Source organism: Salvelinus alpinus, chromosome 10 (genome assembly GCF_045679555.1).
Source record: "Salvelinus alpinus chromosome 10, SLU_Salpinus.1, whole genome shotgun sequence".
Classification (NCBI taxonomy): domain Eukaryota; kingdom Metazoa; phylum Chordata; class Actinopteri; order Salmoniformes; family Salmonidae; genus Salvelinus; species Salvelinus alpinus.
Genome location: NC_092095.1, coordinates 26,148,299 through 26,175,122, shown reverse-complemented (window position 1 = coordinate 26,175,122; position 26,824 = coordinate 26,148,299). Strand labels below are relative to the sequence as shown.

General features: G+C 47.3%; 1 protein-coding gene across 9 annotated transcripts in view; it reads left to right on the top strand.

Moving 5' to 3' along the window:
• Nucleotides 1–26,824, top strand: part of LOC139531811 (microtubule-associated protein 4) — a 113,226-nt gene that overhangs the window by 75,438 nt on the left and 10,964 nt on the right. For 4 of the 9 annotated variants that reach the window (XM_071328668.1, XM_071328670.1, XM_071328665.1 and 1 more), the window contains 6 exons: nucleotides 18,742–19,640; nucleotides 20,046–20,303; nucleotides 22,956–23,139; nucleotides 23,371–23,433; nucleotides 24,241–24,530; nucleotides 25,848–25,910. In XM_071328668.1, the coding sequence (XP_071184769.1) occupies nucleotides 18,742–19,640; nucleotides 20,046–20,303; nucleotides 22,956–23,139; nucleotides 23,371–23,433; nucleotides 24,241–24,530; nucleotides 25,848–25,910 (1,757 nt within the window). Of the gene's footprint in view, nucleotides 1–4,708; nucleotides 6,112–18,741; nucleotides 19,641–20,045; nucleotides 20,304–22,955; nucleotides 23,140–23,370; nucleotides 23,434–24,240; nucleotides 24,531–25,847; nucleotides 25,911–26,824 lie in introns of those variants that run through there. The other 5 variants (XM_071328671.1, XM_071328669.1, XM_071328674.1 and 2 more) reach the window with 4 other exon arrangements.

Genomic DNA, 26,824 nt, shown 5'->3' with positions numbered 1-26,824 from the left:
TGCCTCTCCTCAATTGTAAAGCTTACATTTGAAGTATTGTGCCTCCTGAATAATTTACCTCTGAGTGTGTGCTTGTTTAATGGCTTGACTGATTGGCCTATTTACATATTCTGTAGGGCACCGGGTTAAATAAAGCCCCCTTTACTCTCATCAGTGTTCTTAGTTAATGGCCACCTATCTAACCTATTTGCAGCATACTCCGTAGATAGTTCACCGATGACAGGCTCCAGTGCAAGGATGTAACATTTTTGGATGGAACATTGCAGAATATGTTATTAATTTGATGAATCTGAAAAATAACTCATATTTCTTGCTGCTGCTTTTACCTCCCAATTGCTTCCATTGTTAGAGATGATTTGATTTAACTTGATTAGCTTTTATCCAAATATCCACTGCTAAATGAAGTTATGGAATGGTTTGCAACTTTCTGCTTCCTTTCTGCGTCCGTGTTGTTGTTCGTCTATCAGACACGGTGCCTTAGTAGTACTGTGGGATTATGTAAAAGAGCCTCTGTGTGTGTGTGTGTGTGTGCGCGCACATGCGTGTGTACGTCCAGCCACCCAGCCAGCCGGGCCAGGCAGAGTGAGGTCATCACTGGAGAGGGGGCGCTCTGTGTCCCTGTCCTTGAGGGGCTTGGGTGTCACTCATTTGGGAATGAGCGAGGACTGCGATGTGACAGTGACAGTGGCTTCCAGCCTGCCTGTGAGTCGGCACGGTCAACATGGCCCAAATATACACATTTTATTCCACTGTGTCTGCCTAGCACTACACTACCCTACACATCCCTACCCTACACCACCCTACCCTACCCTACCCTACACTACACTACAATACACCACCCTACCCTACACTACACAACCATACCCTACCCTACACATCTCTACCCTACACTACACTACACTACCATACCCTACACTACACTACACTACCCTACACTACACTACACAACGATACCCTACCCTACACATCTCTACCCTACACTACCACTACACTACACTACCCTACACTACACAGCCCTACCCTACACTACCCTACCCTACACTTCTCTACACTACACTACACTACACTACACTACCAGGTTCGACTCTTGATGTACACAGGTACAGGACACCACTACAAAATACACTAAGCAATTCTGACGTGATCATGAATGGTTGACAATGTTGTCTAAACACATTGAAGAATTGTGCAAAGTTTTTCCACATTGCAAATCTATGGTTTGCTTCATTCACCATACCACACATCCGTGTGTATGCGGCCACTTTTTTTATAGTAGCTACTCGGCTTGTGATTAGCATCTGAAGTGATTGTGTCTGATCTGATCTGTCTCATTGTGTTTGTCCTGGCCTTGTGTCTATTGCCAGAGCTTCATACTCTGAGCTGCAGAAGCAGACTCAACTGGAGCTTATGTAACGTGGCCCCATTAGTGCTGGGGGACTGGATGACTGGTAAAGGCGTGTGTTTCTGTCTGTTGGTGTGTGTTTCTGTGGACAATACATCTATTTTTGTTTTCCGAAGCCACAGAAGCTTCACACAGACCAGAGAGGTAAATTTGTCAGAGCCTGTTGCCCATCACATGTTTTCCCGCATTACTAAACTCTGAGCTGAACTGTATAGAAATAAAGAAAGTTGCACACTTTTGACATGCTTGGGTCAATCTAACTAATGTTACGCAGTGCCTTCTTAAGGGTTATGCTGGGCTTAACATTAAAGAATGTTCTCTGTCTTGTCCTGTCCTGGTTCACATTGACGGTTAGACAATCAGGAGATGAGAGTTTGTCTTCATGTTCACTGTAGCCCAGAGTAAACCTTCACTCTGGCTGAGACGGGTGGTAATTCATTTTGACTACTCAGCTGACACTTAAAGCTTAGAAGGGGATGTTTTGGGGCGGGAACGGCCGTGTCCTGGGGCCTGGTGTTTGACTGTGGTTCAGAACTGTCTCTACACCCCACTCACAGCCATACAGCTCCTCTTCAAAGCTCCAAGACAGTCATTTTGGCTGTCACTGTCCTTCTGTGGTACGACTGACACACGGATTACTGTCAAACCGAACCGAATGGTATGTATCAAATGTACAGTTGAAGTCGGAAGTTTACATACACTTAGGTTGGAGTCATTAAAACTTGTTTTTCAACCACTCCACAAATTTCTTGTTAACAAACTATAGTTTTGGCAATTCGGTTAGGACATCTACTTTGTGCATGACACAAGCAATTTTTCCAACAATTGTTTACAGACGGATTATTTCACTTATAATTCACTGTCTCACAATTCCCAGTGGGTCAGAAGTTTACATACACTAAGTTGACTGTGCCTTTAAACAGCTTGGAAAATTCCAGAAAATGATGTCATGGCTTTAGAAGCTTCTGATAGGCTAATTGACATCATTTGAGTCAATTGGCGGTGTACCTGTGGATGTATTTCAAGGCCTACCTTCAAACTCAGTACCTCTTTGCTTGACATCATGGGAAAATCAAAAGAAATCAGCCAAGACCTCAGAAAAATATATTGTAGACCTCCACAAGTCTGGTTCATCCTTGGGGGGAAAATTCCAAACACCTGAAGGTACCACGTTCATCTGTACAAACAATAGTACGCAAGTATAAACACCATGGGACCACGCAGCCGTTATACCGCTCAGGAAGGAGATGCATTCTGTCTCCAAGAGATGAACGTACTTTGGTGCAAAAAGTGCACTTCAATCCCAGAACAACAGCAAGGACCTTGTGAAGATGCTGGAGGAAACAGGTACAAAAGTATCTATATCCACAGTAAAACAAGTCCTATATCGACATAACTTGAAAGGCCGCACAGCAAGGAAGAAGCCACTGCTTAAAAACCGCCCTAAAAAAGCCAGACTATGGTTTGCAACTGCACATGGGGACAAAGATCGTACTTTTTGGAGAAATGTCCTCTGGTCTGATGAAGGAAAAATAGAACTGTTTGGCCATAATGACCATCGTCATGTTTGGAGGGAAAATGCTTGCAAGCCGAAGAACACCATCCCAACCATGAAGCACGGGGGTGGCAGCATCATGTTGTGGGGGTGCTTTGCTGCAGGAGGGACTGGTGCACTTCACAAAATAGATGGCATCATGAGGAAGAAAAATTATGTAGATATATTGAAGCAACATCTCAAGACTTAAGGACAACAAAGTCAAGGTATTGGAGTGGCCATCACAAAGCCCTGACCTTAATCCTATAGAAAATTTGTGGGCAGAACTGAAAAAGCGTGTGCGAGCAAGGAGGCCTACAAACCTGACTCAGTTACACCATCTCTGTCAGGAGGAACGGGCCAAAATTCACCCAACTTATTGTGGGAAGCTTATGGAAGGCTACCCAAAACGTTTGACCCAAGTTAAACAATTTAAAAGCAATGCTACCAAATACTAATTGAGTATATGTAAACTTCTAACCCACTGGGAATGTGATGAAAGAAATAAAAGCTTAAATAAATCATTCTCTCTACTATTATTCTGACATTTCACATTCTTAAAATCAAGTGGTGATCCTAACTGACCTAAGACAGGGAATTTTTACTCGGATTAAATGTCAGGAATTGTGAAAAACTGAGTTTAAATGTATTTGGCTAAGGTGTATGTAAACTTCTGACTTCAACTGTACATATTCAACCGGATGTGGGCTGAGAATGTTTCCACTGTACTCCAGTTTCAAAATATGCCTTTAGTAATGCAGCAGAATCTGGGTGAGACTGAATCAGAATGGACCTCATGGTGATTCAGGGTTGAGAGAGAAGTCAGGTCAGAGTGTGTACGTTCTCGTTGCTGTTAAAGTCTTGAGGGCTCGCCCGTGCAGAGTTGAGGCCAGGCAAAGGCTTCACACAGACTATGTGTTTGCGTTTTGTGTCAGAAGTTCATCTCTTCTTGAGCGTGGTTGTTCTCTCCACTGCTCTGCTCCCTTTTCTTTGCGTGACGAGATCAGGGATGACAGGCATCTACGGTGCTTTTGGGAGGCAGTGGTTTTCATATATCTGACATCCCTCTTTCATTACCGCTCTCCTTCCTACCCCCCTCTTCTCTCCAACTGTGACTGGGCTGACTGTGAGTCTGTGTTATCTTTACACACAAACAATCCCCTTCTCACACACAGACAGATACATCCACCATCTCTCTCTCTCTCTCTCTCTCTCTCTCTCTCAAATTCGAAATGTTTGTCTCTCACACACATCCTGCAGAGTAAGGGTAAGCACATTGCCCACAACAAAGTCATTAACACAATTAACAAAGGGGCCAGGCTCTAGACCTTGGCTCTGCTCGACAGAGGCCTCTGCCAGGGTACACTACTGGCTGTCTGGCTCAGAGACACACAGTGTGTGAGAGCTTCAGAGAGAGGTACACAGAGTGAATGTGTGAAGTGAGGTGAGGTCAAATGGAGATATGTTACCAAGAAATGGATCACTTTGCTGTGAGAGAGATGCCCTAGCTACAAACATGCTCCCCTAAAGCGGCTGCCCCAAAACCTCCCTCTCATCTCCCTGGGGTTGTGTGATGCCTGGGGAGAAGGATGAGAGAGAGAGAGAGGGTGGGACTGGGGTAGAAAGAGAAAGCTTGGAGAGAAAGAAAAAAACTGAGAGGAGGGGGATATACACTCCACCACAGGGGGAGGGAGTTGTGAATTGGCAGCAGCGAATGAGGAGCCACACACTCGAGTCACATGACCAAGAGCCATGCAAAAGGCTGTCAGTGAGTGAGAGGGAGGAGGGAGAGAGAGAGCGATAGAGAAAGAGGAGCCCAGTTCACAGTGCTTCTTGGTCAATTGAGAGCGAAGAGGCACAGAGAGACAGAGGCTACACCACACACACACACGCTCGCCTTCCTCACAGGCCCTACCGCAGCCGAGACAGACCCCACCTGTGCATCCTAACCAGAAGAAACGACATAACACACAGGGGAACGAGAACAACCGGAGGACAGAGAAACGTAGCCTGAGGAGAAAAGAGAGAGAGTGAGAAAGGAGGGAAAGCATGTCTTCTCTCTCCAACCAGCCGCCTGGCTCTCCGTTCTCAGAGTACAGTGAGCTGTGTAAGGTCCCCTCCATGGCCCCCGCCACAGCCCCCCAGGCTTGGGACTGGCAGCATGGAGACATGGGGCCTCCCAGGAGCCTCGGTGGAGCCCCGGGACTCACCGACGAGGACAAGCTGTGCTTTTTCGACCCGTCAGCCGGTGTTGGCTTGGATGCGGATCTCAAGATACCTGGCAGGGGGGGCTGTCAGGGGTTAGGCAGCGCTGGGGAGAGCCCCGAAAGCCAAGTGTCTTCCTCCACCTCCCCTCTGAGCTGTGGGAACAATGGGGTCCTACCTCCCCCCGTACCTGGTTCCCCAGCTCGACGCATGGAGCTACCCTCACCCTCTAGCCCGCCCATACCAGCCCCAGCCAGCACCGGTGTGTGGAACCCTGGATTCTCAGAGTCCAGCCCCAAGACCCTTCCACCCCAGAATACTCCCAGCCCTAATTACTGCGTCATCGGTGTTGTCAATGACAACTACCTGGAGAGGGGCGACGAGGACAGTGCATCAGCACTAGGCGGCCTCCAAATGACAGAGGGATCCTCGGAGGAGAGCGAGGAGGAGGAGGAGGAAGAGGTGGAGCTTGAGCCGTGTTTCATGGGGCGTGCTGACCAGCAGCGGAAGGCCCTGCGGCGGGCCATGTCCGAATGCTCCCACCTCTCGGTACCCTCTACCCTGGAGCTGCCCGACCATTACCCTGGAGCTGGGCTGGACGAGCTAACAACGCCCATGGGCGGCCCGCGCCTCTCCTGCCACTCCACCTTGAAGCGTTCACTGACTGTTTCGGACAACCAGCTGCCCCCCACTCTATTTGCTGCAGGCGCCACCCGCTCCGACCTGAGGCAGGACCAGGAGCCCACCCTACACTTCTCACCCTTCCCCCCAATGAGAGACTGTGGGGGCAGCTCTCCTCTCTCACCTCTAGAGGGCATCGTGGAGGGGCCCGGGGCAGACAAGAACCAGGACGTGCTGCTGCCTGTACCCCTCAGCAGCCAGGCCATCAGCGGGATGGGCACCGGCCTGGGCATGGACACAAACCCAGGAACCGGCTTTGGCACGGGTATGGGAACCAACATCTGCACAGGTATGGGTACCAACCTTGGCACTGACGTTGGAGCAGACGTGGCTACCAACTCAGGCACCAGCTTTAGCGCTGGTATGGGTAGCAACCCAGACACCAGCTTTGGAGCAGGCATGGGCACCGGCTTTGGAGCAGGTATGAGTACCAACTCGGGCACTGGCTTTGGAGCAGGTATGGACACCGGCTTTGGCGTGGGTATAGGCACCAACCTTGGCACCGGCTTTGTTGAAGGCATGGTTACTACCAATCCTTTCACCAGAATGGAGGGTAGGTAATGGTGATGCTATCTGGCTGCTACTAGCGCTGCCCTCTGGCAATGGCCTCCTCAAATGGCCTGCAGACTGCAGACAGCCCAGATTGTGTGTAGGGGGAAGATGTGCCATCACACTGTCTGATTTACAACTGAGCTGCTTCCACCAGTCTGAGGTGCCAGTTAAGTAGTGTGAATAGAAAGGGAAGGTGGAGGGAGAGAGAGAGAGAGGGAGAGTTTCTGAAGGATGGTATAGTGATTGATGGCATAGTACAGTATATGCCCAGTGCAGCCTTGTGTGTGTTTTGCTTGCAGGTGTATGTGCAGCAGGAGTGTTCTTGTCACTTTGCATGTGATTCGCTAAGCGTGTTGCATGTGGATGTACTATATCTAGGTGACCGTCAGCGGACTGGGAATGTGGGACTGGGTCATGCTGCCGACACAGCTCATTACCACAGACCAGAGTCCAGAGCTAGACTTGGCCTCTCTCGCTCTCTCTGGCCACCGACACAGTCATTAGTCCCCTGGGAGGAGTGGGGGAGCGGCAGAGCCAAGATGGACTCGGTCACATCCGATAACTCCTGCCCCTTAGCCGAACGGGGTCACTGGAGATGGAAACCCAGCACCAAAATCCGTCTGTTTCTTCACTCGTCGCTTTTAATGACCGCCGCTCCCTCTCTCTCTCTGTCGCTAAAGTGTGCCAGCAATCTGCCTCGTGGACGATGGAGCATTAAAGGGCCAGCGTCCCGGAGAGCTCAGAATGAGAGTGTGTGAACTGGTCAGAGGGAGTGTGCGTGTGCGACTGTGTGTGAGTGTGCACTGGCTTGACAAGGTCATTCAAAGGCAGTTTGCACGTGTAAAGAGTGTTCATGTGGAGCGTGCACATGAATGAATCCACACACACGTCGGCCGGCTAGCTCTGTTCAGGCATTCGCCTTGGCTCCCCAACTGGGGTGTGGGAAAAATCGATAAGCAGATTTGCCCTCTCTGGCTCCAGAGGGGAAAGAGAGATACACAGAGTCATATAGAGAGAGAAAAAAGAGTTTGTCCATGTATAAGAATCTGCCTGAATGTATTTTTACTGGCTCCCTCAGTTCCATCCAACCCCCTCTTTCTCTTTCTCTCTCTCTCTCCCGTTTGGAGAGAGGGATTAGGAGACGATACTGGAGGAGAGATGCAGCGTGGAGAGACAAAGGAACTCGTACTCAAACAGGCTTTGAATCATTTGAGTGTCTTTCTTCATGGTTTGGAGTCATAGTGGGACGTTTCTCCCCAGAACGAAACAGATCATTGTCCCTCAATGTCGCTCTCCTTATCTCCTACCAAGCAGAAGTATGAATGTGACCCGTAATGAGTGCTCTGTAGTAAAGACTCTGGGCTTCGTTGGGCTGTTTCTATACACGCTTCTGTTTGTGTTTCTTCTTGTGTGCACAAATGTGTGGTACTGTGTGTGTGAGTGTTTTTCTTTGCGTCCGTTTGTCTCAGATTAATTTTGCCTTACATCAATACAATTTAAAAAAATAATTACCCATGTTTGTGTTTGACCTCAACATCCATAAAAATACCAGGGAAAAAAGTTTGTTTCAATTATTAACACACTTGCAATTTGGGCAAGCTTTTTAAACAGGCCTAGAGTTAAATGCGTAAAGGTGATTCGTATGCATGAATCATTTTCTTCTTATGCTATTACGCTTAAAATATTTTGACACGCACACATTCAAACGTTTGTCTCAGCATACCTATGTGGCTCTCTCTTTGTGCGCAGTAAGTGATCGATGTGGGGAAGCTTGTGCGTAAGAAGCCTGTTACCCAGGGGGACAGAGCGCTGTAGAACCCTCCAGATCTCATCAGCACAGCTCAAGTGGTTTTTTGTTCCTCTCCGTGCTTAAGTCGGATCCACTCTACTGTATATGGTCATGCAGTTACCAAGGACACAATGCACTACTGTCTGAAAGGGGGAGTGGAGGAAGGTTCAGGTCTGGATGTGATGGATACTTTAGGCTCATATATTAGCAACACTTCCCTGACCTCCGCCACATACAGAGTAGATTAGATAAATCCCTCTGCAATTACCTGTCTTGCAGTCAAGGCTGCGGTGCAGTGATAGCGCTGTGTGTGTGTCAGAGAGAGAAATAAATCCAATCCAGAGAGGACCCAGTAAGTGTTTCCATGGTCAATTTTATTTTTATTTATTTTATTTCACCTTTATTTAACCAGGTAGGCTAGTTGAGAACAAGTTCTCATTTGCAACTGCGACCTGGCCAAGATAAAGCATAGCAGTGTGAACAGACAACACAGAGTTACACATGGAGTAAACAATAAACAAGTCAATAACATGGTAGAAAAAAAGAGAATCTATATACAATGTGTGCAAAAGGCATGAGGTAGGCAATAAATCGAATAATTACAATTTAGCAGATTAACACTGGAGTGATAAATCATCAGATGATCATGTGCAAGAAGAGATACTGGTGTGCAAAAGAGCAGAAAAAAATAAATAAAAGCAGTATGGGGGGTGAGGTAGGTAAATTGGGTGGGTAGTTTACAGATGGACTATGTACAGCTGCAGCGATCGGTTAGCTGCTCGGATAGCAGATTTTTAAAGTTGTTGAGGGAGATAAAAGTCTCCAACTTCAGAGATTTTTGCAATTCGTTCCAGTCGCAGGCAGCAGAGAACTGGAAGGAAAGGCGTCCAAATGAGGTTTTGGCTTTAGGGATGATCAGTGAGATACACCTGCTGGAGCGCGTGTTGCGGGTGGGTGTAGCCATCGTGACCAGTGAACTGAGATAAGGCGGCACTTTACCTAGCATAGCCTTGTAGATGACCTGGAGCCAGTGGGTCTGACGACGAACATGTAGCGAGGGCCAGCCGACTAGGGCATACAGGTCGCAGTGGTGGGTCGTATAAGGTGCTTTAGTAACAAAACGAATGGCACTGTGATAAACTGCATCCAGTTTGCTGAGTAGAGTATTGGAAGCTATTTTGTAGATGACATCGCCGAAGTCGAGGATCGGTAGGATAGTCAGTTTTACTAGGGTAAGTTTGGCGGCGTGAGTGAAGGAGGCTTTGTTGCGGAATAGAAAGCCGATTCTTGCTTTGATTTTGGATTGGAGATGTTTGATATGAGTCTGGAAGGAGAGTTTGCAGTCTAGCCAGACACCTAGGTACTTATAGATGTCCACATATTCTAGGTCGGAACCGTCCAGGGTGGTGATGCTAGTCGGGCGTGCGGGTGCAGGCAGCGAACGGTTGAAAAGCATGCATTTGGTTTTACTAGCGTTTAAGAGCAGTTGGAGGCCACGGAAGGAGTGTTGTATGGCATTGAAGCTCGTTTGGAGGTTAGATAGCACAGTGTCCAAGGAAGGGCCGGAAGTATATAGAATGGTGTCGTCTGCGTAGAGGTGGATCAGGGAATCGCCCGCAGCAAGAGCAACATCATTGATGTATACAGAGAAAAGAGTCGGCCCGAGAATTGAACCCTGTGGTACCCCCATAGAGACTGCCAGAGGACCGGACAACATGCCCTCCGATTTGACACACTGAACTCTGTCTGCAAAGTAGTTGGTGAACCAGGCAAGGCAGTCATTAGAAAAACCGAGGCTACTGAGTCTGCCGATAAGAATATGGTGATTGACAGAGTCGAAAGCCTTGGCCAGGTCGATGAAGACGGCTGCACAGTAATGTCTTTTATCGATGGCGGTTATGATATCGTTTAGTACCTTGAGCGTGGCTGAGGTGCACCCATGACCGGCTCGGAAACCGGATTGCACAGCGGAGAAGGTACGGTGGGATTCGAGATGGTCAGTGATCTGTTTGTTGACTTGGCTTTCGAAGACCTTAGATAGGCAGGGCAGGATGGATATAGGTCTGTAACAGTTTGGGTCCAGGGTGTCTCCCCCTTTGAAGAGGGGGATGACCGCGGCAGCTTTCCAATCCTTGGGGATCTCAGATGATACGAAGGAGAGGTTGAACAGGCTGGTGATAGGGGGTGCGACAATGGCGGCGGACAGTTTCAGAAATAGGGGGTCCAGATTGTCAAGCCCAGCTGATTTGTATGGGTCCAGGTTTTCCAGCTCTTTCAGAACATCTGCTATCTGGATTTGGGTAAAGGAGAAGCTGGGGAGGCTTGGGCGAGTAGCAGCGGGGGGGGCGGGGCTGTTGGCCAAGGTTGGAGTCGCCAGGAGGAAGGCATGGCCAGCCATTGAGAAATGCTTGTTGAAGTCTTCGATTATCACGGATTTATCGGTGGTGACCGTGTTACCTAGCCTCAGTGCAGTGGGCAGCTGGGAGGAGGTGCTCTTGTTCTCCATGGACTTTACAGTATCCCAGAACTTTTTGGAGTTAGAGCTACAGGATGCAAATTTCTGCTTGAAAAAGCTGGCCTTTGCTTTCCTGACTGACTGCGTGTATTGGTTCCTGACTTCCCTGAACAGTTGCATATCGCGGGGGCTCTTCGATGCTATTGCAGTTCGCCACAGGATGTTTTTGTGCTGGTCGAGGGCAGTCAGGTCTGGAGTGAACCAAGGGCTATATCTGTTCTTGGTTCTGCATTTTTTGAACGGAGCATGCTTGTCTAATATGGTGAGGAAGTAACATTTAAAGAATGACCAGGCATCCTCAACTGACGGGATGAGGTCAATATCCTTCCAGGGTACCCGGGCCAGGTCGATTAGAAAGGCCTGCTCGCAGAAGTGTTTTAGGGAGCGTTTGACAGTGATGAGGGGTGGTCGTTTGACCGCGGACCCGTGGCGGATACAGGCAATGAGGCAGTGATCGCTGAGATCTTGATTGAAGACAGCAGAGGTGTATTTGGAGGGCAGGTTGGTCAGGATAATGTCTATTAGGGTGCCCATGTTTACGGATTTAGGGTTGTACCTGGTGGGTTCCTTGATGATTTGTGTGAGATTGAGGGCATCAAGCTTGGATTGTAGGACTGCCGGGGTGTTAAGCATATCCCAGTTTAGGTCACCTAACAGAACAAACTCTGAAGCTAGATGGGGAGCGATCAATTCACAGATGGTGTCCAGGGCACAGCTGGGAGCTGAGGGGGGTCGGTAGCAGGCGGCAACAGTGAGAGACTTATTTCTGGAGAGATTAATTTTTAAAATTAGAAGTTCGAACTGTTTGGGCATAGACCTGGAAAGTATGACAGAACTTTGCAGGCTATCTCTGCAGTAGATTGCAACTCCTCCCCCTTTGGCAGTTCTATCTTGACGGAAAGTGTTATAGTTGGGTATGGAAATCTCAGAATTTTTGGTGGCCTTCCTGAGCCAGGATTCGGACACGGCAAGGACATCAGGGTTGGCAGAGTGTGCTAAAGCGGTGAGTAAGGCAAACTTAGGGAGGAGGCTTCTGATGTTGACATGCATGAGGCCAAGGCTTTTTCGATCACAGAAGTCAACAAATGAGGGTGACTGGGGACATGCAGGGCCTGGGTTTACCTCCACATCACCCGAGGAACAGAGGAGTAGTAGGATGAGGGTGCGGCTAAAGGCTATCAAAACTGGTCGCCTAGAGCGTTGGGGACAAAGAATAAAAGGAGCAGATTTATGGGCGTGGTAGAATAGATTCTGGGCATAATGTGCAGACAGGGGTATGGTGGGGCGTGGGTACAGCGGAGGCAAGCCCAGGCACTGGGTGATGATAAGAGAGGTTGTATCTCTGGACATGCTGGTCTCAATGGGTGAGGTCACCGCATGTGTGGGGGGTGGGACCAAGGAGGTATCAGAGGTACGGAGAGTGGAACTACAGGGTCCATTGCAAACCAAAACAATGATAATGATAACTAGCCTGAACAACAGTATGCAAGGCATATTGATATTTGAGAGAGACATACAATAAGGCATAAAGTGATTGCAGGTCTTGATTGGGAGAGCTAGCTAAAACAACAGGTAAGATAACAGCAGCAATAACAGGGTGCTAGTCTAACACAGCAACAACAGGTAAAAATGGCGACGACTAGGCAGAGAGGGTCGGATTAACTACACACAGATCCTGAGTTAAAGCACAGAGCCGACAGATAAAACACAAATAAACAGAATGGAGTACCGTGAATTAATGGACAGTCAAGCATGCATCAGCTATGTAGCCAAGTGATCATAGTGTCCAGGGGGCAGCCGTAGATGGAGCAGGGAGGCCTCCACTAAGCTAGCACGCGGCGTTTAAAGTTAGTAGCCCGGGGGGGTGGTCTGCTCAGACGGAGGGGGTCTGCTCAGACGTGGTCGTGTCGACAGAGAATCCAAGCCAGATGGCGATGGCGAAAGAGAGGTTGTGAATTTTAGAATTGTGTTTGCTAACTGGTGCTAGCTTCGTGGCAGTGGCGCTAGCTGCGCTAGCTGCAAGCTAGCTGTGAGGATCAGAAGTAGTGGCTCAGGGATTACGGCAGGAATCCGGCGTTGTTGTCGAGAGACAGTCCGATGCTGGTAAATTGGTGAGTAATATCCAGGCTAATAACAGGGCTGGTGTCTGTGCAGAAGGTAAAAGCTACTAGCAGCGGCAAAAAAATGGCTAAATTAGCTTGTAGCTGGTATTGTAGCCCAAGAATTCGCTGGTAGACCTCTTCAGCTAGCCGGCAGATGGGCCTAGCTCGAGGCTAGCTCAAGGCTAACTGGTGCTTGCTTCGGGACAGAGGTGTTAGCCAGTAGTAGCCACTCGGTTGCAGCTAGCTAGCTGTGATGATACGGTGTAACGGTCGGTCGGTCAATGTGGATCGTCCTTGTGTGTATATGTCAGGTGTCATGCCAGTATACAGTAGGTAATACCTAAGTCCTTCCAAAAGCTGCCTGTCCAACCTGACACCATATGGAATAACTTTGATTAATAGCCTGGGTTTGTCGTTTATTTCTGCCTTTGAAGTTGCCTTGTTGGATACAAGCCTTTGTGGTGACTAGATCCGCACCTGAGCCACACACCAAGTGAGCAGCTTAACATGAACAAAAAAAGGCTCAGTTTTCTGACAGCTAAATGCAGTTAAACGCAATGTCATCCACTCTCACTAAATCACTCCAAACATTCTATAGACGGCCAGCAGCTTCTTTGATGTGTGGAGAATAGTCACCAAGGAGGATCGTTCCTTTGGAAGGCACAAATATGTTGTCAAGGATGCTGCCTCTTAGCGGCTTCCGGGTGAGGCTGGAGGTAATGACTGTCTTTTAATAAGGCCACGTTCGCCTCAAGGATTGATCTTGTCATCTGAGGAACCAGAGGGAAATAGTCAGGTTATGCCTGTTTAAAGTAACTGACCAGTGTTTCCAGATTTCTATGAAATATGACTTATAATTCATTACAATATGAGTGAAATCATTTTCCTTCCAAAGAAATTGTAATTATGTATGTTAAAAAGCAGCTTTTTGTGTGTGTTGGTGTGGGCAAATACCGGTCATTAAAAATATTCATGTGACTAGACTGCTGATTGGCCAGCTTGCCAGCTCATCCTCTTCTGAAGGATAACATCATCCTCTGAGGAAATGGCAAGTATTTTTTAAACCTCTGTTTGAGATTCAAGTTTGTGGTGTTTTTGAAGTGTTTTTTTTCTTCTCCAATTTATGCTTTGGCCACAAATGCAAGTATAGGATAAGTCAACAACATTATTTGGTTATGAGTTAATGGAATATAAACTTTTAAAATTAGAATTTTCATTGGACAGTTACTTTAAACTTCTTCGGAAGGAGTTTCATTGGTAGTTTTGAGTGTTAGTTGGAGCAGTGAGGGTTTTTCCTTATCTGATGCAACTCTGAAAATGTAAGAAGCAATCCGATGGTCTCAACATCCATGTGGAGATGGTGTCTTATCGCTGTCATGTTTTTCTATCACCTCCCATAAAAAAACTCTTCATTAAAAAGACCAGAAAAGTGGTTTAAAGGCTGTTTAGCCACCTTAATAGAGCTTGAATTGTGTCTATGCTAATGTATGGTCTAATGAACTGATCCAGCATAGAAAAGACAGAGTTGTCTCCCACTGTGTTAGTTGGCTAACTGAAACAAGATATGAGGGTGCCAGACGGCTGTCTGTGAGATTTATTGGGATAGATATAATGTCTTCCTTCCCAATGATATCAGCGTCATAGGCCCTAAGAGTGATGAATGCTTCTAATCAGATGCTCTATTCATGATGTATTAATGCCCTTCTACTGGAGGGTTCAAAATGGCTGCTTGTTTACATTTAGCCCCGCTGCTCAGTGGTGGGGAGACTGAGACACAAAGCTGGCTGTTGAGGTTGTTTGAGTATGTTGGCTTCAGACGGCTTTATAGGTCCCAGCGCTCTCGGAGTCCTCTGCATATCACCTTTGTTGGTATTCACCGGCTAATCCATAATTACCTTGTGAATGTAGCTTGAAAATCCACCGTGCTAAAGCTTCTCACAGGCTTTCTCAGGCTGGGAAGGAGAGAAGAGTGGGAGCACAGTTGATGAGGTTGTTTTGAGGGTGGCTCTTCATACTGCTTCATAAATCAACCAAATACTGGCTTTGGGTTCAGTAGAAGTCTATTGGATCTCCAATGTCTTAGCTAATTAAGATATCCAGTTTATATATGATTTATTAAGACAAGTCTGTTAAAGCTGTGGACTACAGAGACGAAGCCTCATGTTGTTGTGCCTTGTCTCCTTCCATTCCCTTTGTCTTGTCGTGTAGCCTGACTGGATTTGGGTAAGCACCTTGTTTTGTGCCTTCATTATATTAGTCCACCTATTGGGTTCTCTGGTTTTCCTCTGTTCTCCTCCCTTGTGAAGTTTGTGGAGCACTGTACACAGTTATGTATGGCGTCTACGTTAACAATGTTCCCCCCATCCACGATCCCCCACTTCAGGCAGCCCTTTGGCCCTCTCTAATCTCTCATTTGGGTGCTTAGACAAAACACTTGAAAATGTATTATACAAAGGTAGGGATTTAGGGTCAGTGGTAAATGGGTATGCTGCTTCCTCTGGGGTTTACTCTGACTGATTATGCTGATGTGAGGGAGGCGTTGTTAGCGGAATCGCTAAAACTGCTAAAGAGTCTTTTCACCATTTGTCATTACAGTGTAGCTAATAGACTTTTAAGCTAATGGGAGGATACAGGATTCCTCCGTTTCTAGATATTAAGGGTTGAATAGTGATAGCTCTATGGTATTTGTCCTTTGTTTTGAATAGGCTCCCACAGGCTGTACAGTCATTACTTTCAGTGGACTTCTCCCAGCAATATTATCCAAAGGTCAAATAATGCAGATGTTTAATAGCGGGGAAATATGAAAAACAACGATATCTAATCCTCATTTTGAGTTGTTTATACTAGTGGATTAACAGTTGAACTGGGTTGATGCTGACACACTGCGCAGCTGAGATATTATGCATTGGTGTATTACTCCACAAACCTCTGGAACAATATTGATTTAGTTGGTTATTTAGCCAGGAAGATACCTCTCTATTTAAAAAAGGACTGAGCTATTTGCGCTTAGCCAATGAGCATTTTCTATTTTGTGGTGTAGTGGTTTCATTAGGCCATCCTCTTGTCCAGCTGTTTAATGTGATAATCCCTGTAGCTCCGTATCATTATATCAATATAGTAAAAATAAACAGAATAATGACTATTGACATTCCTTATAACTGGACTGAAAGCCGGGGGCACCATCAGTCTAGTCATTGTCATAGCTTTATCAATCAATCCATTGACATTTACACTATATATACACAAAAGTATATGGACACCACTTGAAATTACTGGATTCGGCTATTTCAGCCACACCCATTGCTGATAGGTGTATAAAATCGAACACGCAACCATGCAATCTCCATAGACAAACATTGGCAGTAGAATGGCCTTACTGAAGAGCTCAGTGACTTTCAACGTGGCACCGTCATAGGATGCCACCTTTCCAACAAGTCAGTAAGTCAAATTTCTGCCCTGCTAGAGCTACCCTGGTCAACTGTAAGTGCTGTTATTGGAAACCTCTAGGAGCAACAATGGCTCAACCGCGTACTGGTAGGCCACACAAGCTCACAGAATGGGACCGCCGAGTGCTGAAGCGTGCAACGCATAAAAATTGTCTGTCCTCGGTTGCAACACTCACTACTGAGTTCCAAACTGCCTCTGGAAGCAACGTCAGCACAATAACTGTTCGTCGGGAGCTTCATGAAATGGGTTTCCATGGCCGAGCAGCCGCACACAAGTCTAAGATCACCATGCGCAATGCCAAGTGTCGGCTGGAGTGGTGTAAAGCTCGCCGCCATTGACCAACTAATCTGGGTTTGGTGGATGGCAGGAGAACGCTACTTGCCCGAATGCCAACTGTAAAGTTTGGTGGAGGAGTAATAATTGTCTGGGGCTGTTTTTCATAGTTTGTGCTAGGCCCCTTAGTTCGAGTGAAGGGATATCTTAACGCTACAGCATACAATGACATTCTAGACAATTCTGTGCTTCCAACTTTGTGGCAACAGTTTGGGGAAGCCTTTCCTGTTTCAGCATGACAATGACCCCATGCACAAAGCGAGGTCCATACAGAAATCGTTTGTCGAGATTGGTGTTGAAGAACTTGATTGGCCTACACATAGCCCTGACCTCAACCCCATCGAACACCTTTGGGATGAATAGGAACGCCGACTGCGAGCCAGGCCTAATCGCCCAAAATCAGTGTCCTCACTAATACTCTTGTGGCTGAATGGAAGCAAGTCCCTGCAGCAATGTTCCAACATCTAGTGGAAAGCCTAACCAGAAGAGTGGAGGCTGTTATAGCAGCAAAGGGGGGACCAACTCCATATTAATGCCCATGATTTGGAATGAGATGTTCGACAAGCAGGTGTCCACATACTTTTGGTCCTTTCCATGTCACCAGTCAGTTACTACTGTGGGTCTGAGCATCATTCCTACATTGTGAGCCTGAGGCGTTGTGGGAACATTAGGGTTAAGGGCCTGAGGCCCTCTGGTGTGGAGCGGGCCAGTACCCCAGATGGCCTGTCCTCTAATGAGGCACCCAGGAGTGAGAGAGGAGGTGAAGGATGAGCTGCCTCTGGAGAGGAGGCGGCGCTGCCAGCTAGAGGGATGGGAGGGGGCAGAGCTTCAGGGATATGTCCGGGAGAAAAGACTGAATTAGGTGGGGTTTTGTGTTTCACATACTGCACGTTGCTAGAACACTGTGTCACTATTGTCCTCTTGATTATTATTATTATTATACTCAGTGAAAGTATCAAGGCCGCAGAGCTTGTATCAATCAGCAGATGCGACTAGGCTAATAGGCTGCCTCTCATCTCTAGCTCAGGGTGCCTGTGCTATGGTGAATTAGCTGTGTCCACCCCTCAGGGTGCCATGGCTGTGTGTCCAACCCACAGCTGCTCAGTGTCTAATGCGGCAGGACAGGCAGGCTGGCCTTCCACACTCTCACAGCCATATTTTACTAGACAACCATACTTTACTAGGCAAACAAAGCACCATAACACATTTGCGGTGACCAAAGGGTCTTTATAAACTAATGCCACTTTTTGTCTGTGGAGTCTGTTCTGGCCTTACTCAGAACACTTCAAGATACAGTAGGGTTGGTAGAATGAGTTCAAAGCGACACTATGTCGTAATGCAATATGTATTCCAAATGAAATGGAAGTAGTTTGTGTGTTTATCTTGTGCGCTGGTGTATGTGTATCTGCGTAGGTATGTTGGTGTATGCATACATGTCTCTGGAATGCAAAAGAGATTGTATGCGCATTTGTCTGCCTGACTGTCGATCTGTCTGCCTGACTGAATGTCGATCTGACTGCCTGACTGATTGTCGGTCTGCCTGACTGACTGTCGGTCTGTCTGCCTGACTGACTGACTGTCGGTCTGTCTGCCTGACTGACTGGTCTGCCTGACTGTCGATCTGTCTGTCTGCCTGACTGACTCTCGGTCTGTCTGCCTGACTGACTCTCGGTCTGTCAGCCTGACTGACTCTCGGTCTGTCTGCCTAACGGTCGGTCTGTCTGCCTGATTGTCGGTCTGTGTGGACGGTGTTGAGAGATGGTCATGGTCATTGGTTATGGTTTTTTCTCAGCTCTGCTGGTTGGTTGATTGCCAGGGTCAATGGCCATCTCTAAATCAGGCTTCGCCCACAGGATAATTCCACTCCAGCCTCCCTGTGTGTCCCCAAATGTAATCAGCCTGAGCTACTGTTGATTCATTCCATTTTCAAAGGTGATTCACTTGTTCAAACTTCAGCAGAGATTGATCTTTGCATGCCTTTGAGCATGACCTTGGGACTATAGGATATCGTGTGTGTGTGTATAGTGGTTAATCACTTCAAATGACATTAATGTCATCCGGTTTGGTCACTGCCCTGTCTGTGGTGGTACTTGAGGTCAGCAAGGCATTTGGTTCTTTATATTGATGATGTCATTCCCATGATTGGTATGGTTCTAAAATATGTTTCTCTCTCTCTCACAGTCAAATCAGAGAAGATGGACAAACCAGAGAAAGAGGAGACGATGGACCACTTTGAGAAGTTGGACCAATTTGAAATGTTGGATAAGCTAGATAAAGTGGAGAAGAAGGATTCGACTGGGAAGACTGAGGCGTCAGTGAAGGTGGCGTATGCAGGACCACTGGACAAAGGAGAGAAGATGGATAAAATGGACAAGGCAGAGAAAACGGAAAAGCTGGAGCTGGCAGAAAAGGTAGACAAAGAAGAAAACCGGGAGAAGGTGGATAAAATGGATAAGGGCGACAACACAGACAAGGTAGAGAAGACGGACAAAGTAGAGAAGATGGACAAGGTTGAAAAGCCTGGGGAGACAGAACAGAATATTGAAAAAGTGGAGAAGACCCCAGAGAAACCGGAGACAGCGGTGAAGATGGACACATTTGACAAGATGGAAACACAGCCTGACAAGATGGAAACACAGCCTGACAAGATGGAAACACAGCCTGACAAGATGGAAACACAGCCTGACAAGGAGAAGACAGACCATGTTGGAAAGGTAACAGTAACAGCTGAGAAAGAAACAGAAAACGTTGAGAAGCCCAAAGACAATGTTGAGAAGCCCACAGAAAACGTTGAGAAGCCCACAGACAACGTTGAGAAGCCCACAGACAACGTTGAGAAGCCCACAGACAACGTGGAAAAGGAGGATAAGAAGCCAGAGAAAACAGAGCTGGCTGAGAAATTAAACAAGCAGGTTAAGGTGGAGAAATCTGAGAAGAAAGAGCTGAAAAGTCCTGAGAAAAAGACAGACAAGAAATCAGAGACTGCTGATAAGGCCAAAAAACCTGCAAGTAAACCCTCGACCAATGGGAGCAGTGCCGCACCAAGCAAGGACCTGCCCAGTCCAGACAAGAAGACTAAGGTAGGCCACAGTCTAGATTTAAAGAGGAACATGATCAAATCATACATCACTCATGCTGCTAACGCTTTTCCTACTGCGACTTTTAAATCCACCTATAGTTGTGAGATAGGACGATTGAAGTTAATTGAATGAAGTAATATGTCATAATCAACCATATGAAGAACAATGAAAGGATGTTGGTCTTCGTTGTTATAGTGCTGATTTTAACTTGATGTAACTTAATAAGAGTTGTTGTTTTTGTCTAGCCGGCAGTTCCATTTGTTGGTATTCTGTTGATTATGATTAAGGCTGCTCCTGCTGCTTCCGCCTGCTTCTGCTGCTACTATCTTGTGTTTTGTTGTTTTCTTTCTCGCCTTTGTTCTTTGTTTTGCTCTTCATTTGTCTGGTGTGCCGTCCATCTCGCAGCCTGTCGCCGGGGCAACCAAACTGAGCGCCGCTAAGCCGCGGCCGAGCTCGGCAGCATCCGCTGGTGCTGCCGCCCCCAAACGCCCCACCCCTTCCTCCACCTCCACCACCACCTCAGCCACCCTCCTCAACAAAAAAACGCCCGTGCCCAAGGCCCCTACCCCCACTGCTGGCCCCAAGCGGCCTTCGTCCACAGTCAGCCGACCCACATCCGCAGCCACCGCCTCCACCACTGCGCCACGTGAGGTCAAGCCCAAGGTGAGTGGCCCTGCCCTGCTTTAGGGACAGCCGCAGTCCCCTCCACCTCCATAGCCACCCCTGTGTGGTGTCTCTCTGTGTAGGGGGAAGTACCTACCACCTTCTTCTTCTCTCATTTCTTTCAACCTCCTATTCATCATCTTGCTGATCAGAAGAAGGAGCAGGTTCAGTTCTGTTTAGCATAAGTGTTAGTTCAGCTACTATGTTAATTTCCACAGGAGCTATAGACAAAGGCTCTGTCTGACTGCAGTGGTGCTGCTCGGAGCCTAATCTGCCTGTAATGTATCCACCTTCTAAACTTGTCTCCTAGTAAGCCCTTGTGTCCCTGGTGCTGAGTGGCCGTCCACAGGATTACTCAGTGCAGGGTTCATAGAGGGAAGGTCGGGCTGGAGGGTAGGGGGCCAGAGGCGGTGCAGCCAGCATTCATCACTCCTCCCTTGGCATTTACTAGAGAGACCCAGGGCCAACCATCAGTCGCTCAAGGCTTCCCTCACCACAACTAAGCCTCTCACCTTCAGCCGTCAGCGCAGCAGATACACACTACAATGTACGTGATGTACAGCCACTTCTCTAACCTGCGGGTGTATTTGCCTTTAATTACATATTAAGTAGCCTTGCACGGGTCTTGGAGCCCATCTCCTGTTTCTGTAGCGTAAGGCAGCTTGATGTGCAAGTACACCCCCTGGACAGGACACTAGTCTATCTCCTGTTTCTGTAGCGTAAGGCAGCTTGATGTGCAAGTACACCCCCTGGACAGGACACTAGTCTATCTCCTGTTTCTGTAGCGTAAGGCAGCTTGATGTGCAAGTACACCCCCTGGACAGGACGCTAGTCTATCGCAGAGCCTTCCCCCAAATCTATCTTAGTGCTAAGCAGTGATGGATCAGGTCCCATTTTTACAGTCCTTGGTATGTCTCGGCCCAGGATGGCAAACCCAACCTTCCAATCTCAGGGCTGACATTCTAACCAATAACTAACTACATATTACACTGCTGTTTAATATTGGAGTACAGTAATACAGTCTAGGTCAAAAGAGCGGGCGACTCGAGAGATCGTAAGACACATTTGAATGAGAGAGGGAATGAATGAGGAGACGGAGCGGAAATCGAAGCTGTTTTCCATGCAAAGCCTCCCTCGGGCGGTGTATCTCTGCATGGGGAAATCAGACACACAGCGCATTGGCATTTATATCCCTGGTTCCTAGTGCAATCCTTACATCAGCGCCAAGGCAACACACACCATGTTGAGACCTATCAACAGTGTACCTCCTTGAGGATTCTGGCGCGCGCTCGTTGCTGCCTTCAAGTTCCGCTGCAACACATTCCAGATGCTTCCTTGACAAGATTGGCTGGAGCCTTTTGATAATACTAATCTGCACTCTGAGGTTATATATGGTGTTTATTCAGAGCCAGATCTTGCCATACACTGTATATAAGTGGGCCTGTGATTAGTTCAATTAATCAGGTGTGTTACTGGTTGGTTGGAACAAAGGTCTGGACTAACACCAGCCCCGTATGTATGATAATGGCCACCCCTGTTGTACACTCAGTGTACAAAACATTAAGAACACCTGTTCTTTCCATGACAGACTGACCAGGATGAAACCAGGTGACAGCTGTGATCCCTTATTGATGTCACTTGTTAAATCCACTTCAGTCAGTTTAGATGAAGGCAAGGTAACAGGTGAAATAAGTATTTTTAAGCCTTGAGCCAATTGAGTGATTCAGAGGGTGAATGGGCAACACAAAATGCCTTTGACCGGGGTATGGTAGTAGGTGCCAGGCACACTGGTTTGTGTCAAGAACTGTAACGCTGCTGGGTTTTGCAGTTTCCCGTGTGTACCATGAGTGGTCCACCACCCAAAGGACATCCAACCAACTTGACACAACTATGGGAAGCATTGGCGTCAACATGGGCCAGCATCCCTGTGGAACACTTTCGACACTTTCTGGAGTCCATGCCCCAATGAATTGAAGCTGTTCTGAGGGCAAAAGAGGGGATGCAACTCAATATTAGGAAGATGTTCCTATTGTGATGTATACTCAGTGTATGTGTTGGCCCATAGTTGTTAGCGTGAACTTGGATATCCATACACGCTTCAGGCAGGAATTATCTGCCATTGCCCTCTAGTGGTTGCCTGTTTTACTACAGGCCGCTTTTTTGGCTAAACAACACACGAGGGGGTGAGGCAATCTAGCGTGCCCACTCTGTTGTGAAAATGCCCTATAGAGCAGTGCATTGAGGGAATGCTCTTAGACACCATGGAGCCTGGCCCTTGAATGTCCTGCTTGGATATGATTGCAGAGGATTCAGTACAGGCTAGCCAGGTGGCAATGAGAGAGATATCATGATAGCAATTACTTTATGAGGATTTGCTGATGTTTTTGTTGTACATCGAATACTAGATAGGCAAGTGGTTTTATAAATATAACATTATCCAATGTTCCTTTTTTTAAGGAATGTAACATTATGCAACAAAGAGGTTCTTTGCCACAGCTTCAGTTTATGAGAGTACTATGGTGTACATTCAACCTTTTATTTGTTATTAAACTCCATTACTCCATTATTTGTAACTGAATAGTGTAGCTCCATCCTTCCTTCCCTTCTGTATCTGTTTACCAAACGTCTCCCATTCCCTGTCTCTCCCTCCAGACGACCACAGAGAGGCGTCCTCTAGTGCCAAAGGCCACCGCCGCCTCCACGGCTCGAACTGCTGCCCCCAAAAACGGCACTGCCACCACGGCAACCACGGCAACCAGTAAACCAGCCACGGCGACTCGCATGCCCCTCGCATCCCGCACTGCCGGCAGCGCACCCGCAACCAGACGCCCTCTGGGTGAGTCGCTATGCTACACACTTACACATTTTTGAACACGCGTACACACAAACACACACACACCGTGACCTATTGTTTTGGTGATTCAAAGTGTCTGACGTCTAGCCAGCAGGGTACCAAACGGTTTCTGCATTCCACAACGTGACTTCACTGCTTTGCCAAACAAACTTTGACAAGACAATAACAGGGAGCAACAGGTTGAACTCTGATCTCTTCTGTTCTGCCTCTCAGCATCAAAGACTGACAGCAAGCCAGGAGAGGACAAGAAGCCCAGCACTCTGAAGTCAACTACAGGTACAGAAACAGTCCTCCTCTCTTCTCTTCGTCTCCACCCCCCCCCCCCTCTGCTCTCTGCTCTCCTCCTCTGAACGGCAGCGCTAGTCCTTCAGCCAGACAGCCACAGCACTGTAACACCAGTTGAGGGATTGGGGGCAGCTGTTGCACAAAGAGAGACAGAAAATGAAGAGTGACAGAGTCATGCAGGAACACACTGATGAAGCATGTAGACCGTGACAAAGAGGTGGTGAAGTCGTCGAGAGAGAGAAAAGCAGCAGAGTGTAAAAACCTCAACACAGCACACTCTGAGGATTACACTCCCCTACTGTTGACATGAGCTGCTGACACTGGCACTACATCTCAACGTTGCATAACCAGCAACGCAGGCAGAAGCCGCTACTATACGCATAGAGAGGGGATGATTTTCTGATCCGAGCATGTCTTTCTGCTCAGAAATAAGACTCTTTCAGGACGGATTGGATGGATCTAAGACTTAAGTCTCGGCAGGGTACATTTAGTTCATCATGTGATGTCCGTTAGACATTTGGGAAGTGGGATAATAAACGTTGCAGTGCATACTGGGGTTTATGTTGCTACAGAGCAGAAAGGATACCTGCCTGATGTATTTTCCCCAAAAAGGTTTTTCAAATTGTTGCTAACAGCATATTAACCGTTACCTGATCTTAATCACAGAATAGTAAGAGTAGCGAAGAGAGCAGGTCTATATCATTTCTCTGAACTGAGTTGAAGTATTTTTGCATCTAAACGGCTTCCTTACCTGGTTGTTTATTGTCCTCTTTTCTCCTCCTCCTCCCTCCGTTCTAGCAGACTCCACCCGGCCCCGGACCATCACCACCCGCAGCTCTATAGCTAGCACCACCAGCGCCACCCCCCGTGTTCGCCCCTCCACCACCAAACCTGCCCCCTCCTCCTCCACAGTATCAGAGAAGAAGCCGTCTGTGCCCCGCGTCCCCCGTCCCACCTCCACCACGGGCAGTGCCAACGCCACGCGCACCACCTCCCGCCCAGGCACAGCCCCCGCACCAGACATTCGCAATGTGCGCTCCAAGATCGGCTCCACGGACAACATGAAGTACCAGCCCGGAGGGGGGAAGGTAAGGGGTCGTGCATCAGTGATAGATGAGGATACCCGCATAATTTATGCGGCTACGCGCTTTAATATTTCCACGGCTTATTGGTCAGGTTGTGTTTTATACATTAGTTCTTATATTAATAAAATAGATATTGTTTCACAGATGGGCTTGTTTTACAGACAATGTCATTATGATATTGTGTAGGGCTCTGTAGTGATAGTGTTCACAGTCTAATGCAGGGGTGTCAAACATACGACCCGGGGGTCCTATCCGGTCCTTGGGTGGTTTGAGTAAAAATAAATTAACAGAACAAATCATTTTTGGGGGGGAATGAACTTGATATACTTTAAAATGACTAAATATACTTTAAAATGGCTAAAATGTAATGGAAACTGTGTGGAAATGAGAATGGACCTACATTCATACAGTTTCTTGACTGTAACCAGCTCACTAATAATCACCGAAATGACTGTCAGGGAGCATCGGAAAATCAAAAACGATGGATAGAGGACTATTTTTTGCAAATTCTGGCGGCAAGGAAATACAACCAATTTTCAGTGCTGCCCTCCAGATCTCATTGAAGACTGAATGCTGCCCACGGAGCAACATTTGTTTGACACCCCTGGTCTAATAATGGCTTTGCCTCCCTCAGACAGGTTATATTCAGTAGATGAAGCCCCAGCTAACACGGTATTTTCCCATAGTGCACTTCTCCTAATGCCACATCCTGTAGCAGAGCTTTCCCTGTTAACAACCCCTCCTAGTTTCTTCTCCCAGAGAACTGGTCCCAGCTTGTCTCATATTTTACCCTTTGCGATCCAAAATAGTTCCCAGTTAACTTCAGTTAACTCAGTGACTTCCTCCATAAATCTCCATTTGATTCAATTCACCATCTTGCACCCATGCTGACATCTCACCCCATTCTCTACATCCACCTATACACTACTTTACTTCTCACTTCCTTTTTCCTGGCTGAAACCCCTTATACATTATAAGTCCTCCTAACACGCTTTTTAGCCAGATACACTATGCCTTCACTTCTACTGTCAAGTGTCAACATGGTGGAATAACCAAGTCCAACGTTGGAATTACCCAACGTTGGAATAACCAAGTCCAACGTTGGAATTACCAATAACAACGTTGAAAGACATATGATGCCACATGTTGAGCGATGGACCCCAAACTGCATGTCAATGTGCAGATTTTCTTTGTTCTCTGAAATAAACCGAGCCCTGCTGTTTTGGATACAGCATTATAATAGAAGAGGTAGTTCTGCGGACTCCTGCTGCCCTGTGTCCTGTGTGTTGTATTGACCCAGGGTGGGACTTGTCTCCCCAGGTCTCTGGCAGGAGCGACGCCCTGGCCAAAGGCTCCTCCTCCAAAGAGACCGGCGAGGCCAAAGTGAGTTCACCCCCCATATCTACCCCTATCTCTTCAAATATCTCTCTCTTCCTCACCCTCTGTTCACTACTCTCACTTTCTGTCTCTCTCTTTGTATATGTCTCATTATGTTGTCTCTCACCCGCTCTGTCTCTCAATCTCTCTTTCTTCTCTTTCCCTTTCTCTCTCATTCTTTGTCTCTCTATCCTCTTGTCATTTTCTTCTAAAGTGAGATACATTTCCTCCAAGCTGTTCATCTGACCTCTGTTTGTAGGTTAAAATATTGTGGTTTTACAGGTTTTTTTTATTGCCATATTTCATTGTTCACAAACACATACACTCACTCATCTCTGGTTATCCCTCATTCACTGCATGGACTGACTGACGGACAGCTGTCTAAAGCAGATGTTTAGGTGACTGACTGACTCACCGACCAACCGACACCATACTGGTGCGCAATGGAGACTGCGCACTGGTGACTATGTGTTTACAGCCAGACAGTTCTGGAGTTACCAGCATCAACGTGAGGTTTTGTGGAAGCGGACCACACCCGAAGAAGAATCATGCGTTTGAAATACAATCGTTCTGATTTATGTTGCGTCTTAGGTTTCACCTCAAAAACATTTAGTTAGGTTATTGTTTACAGTAGATATGGAAGAATGGTCAATGAGATACCAGATCGGATGGCATACCCTTGGAGGGGAGGCACACATCCGTAGTAGAGCGCTAAGCATACTAACACACTGCCTTGCTACAATCTCTCTCCTCACAAGACTTCATACAGTAACGCAAGCCAGACCCAGAGAGCCAAGAGTCCATATTAACAATGTTGCTTGACAGCAATACGAATACTGTATATCCCTGGTTTTAAAATTGTCCTGAACCTAAAGCAAAGTATTAAAGTTGGCCTACCCTGTGGCAAAGTAGGGTCTGGA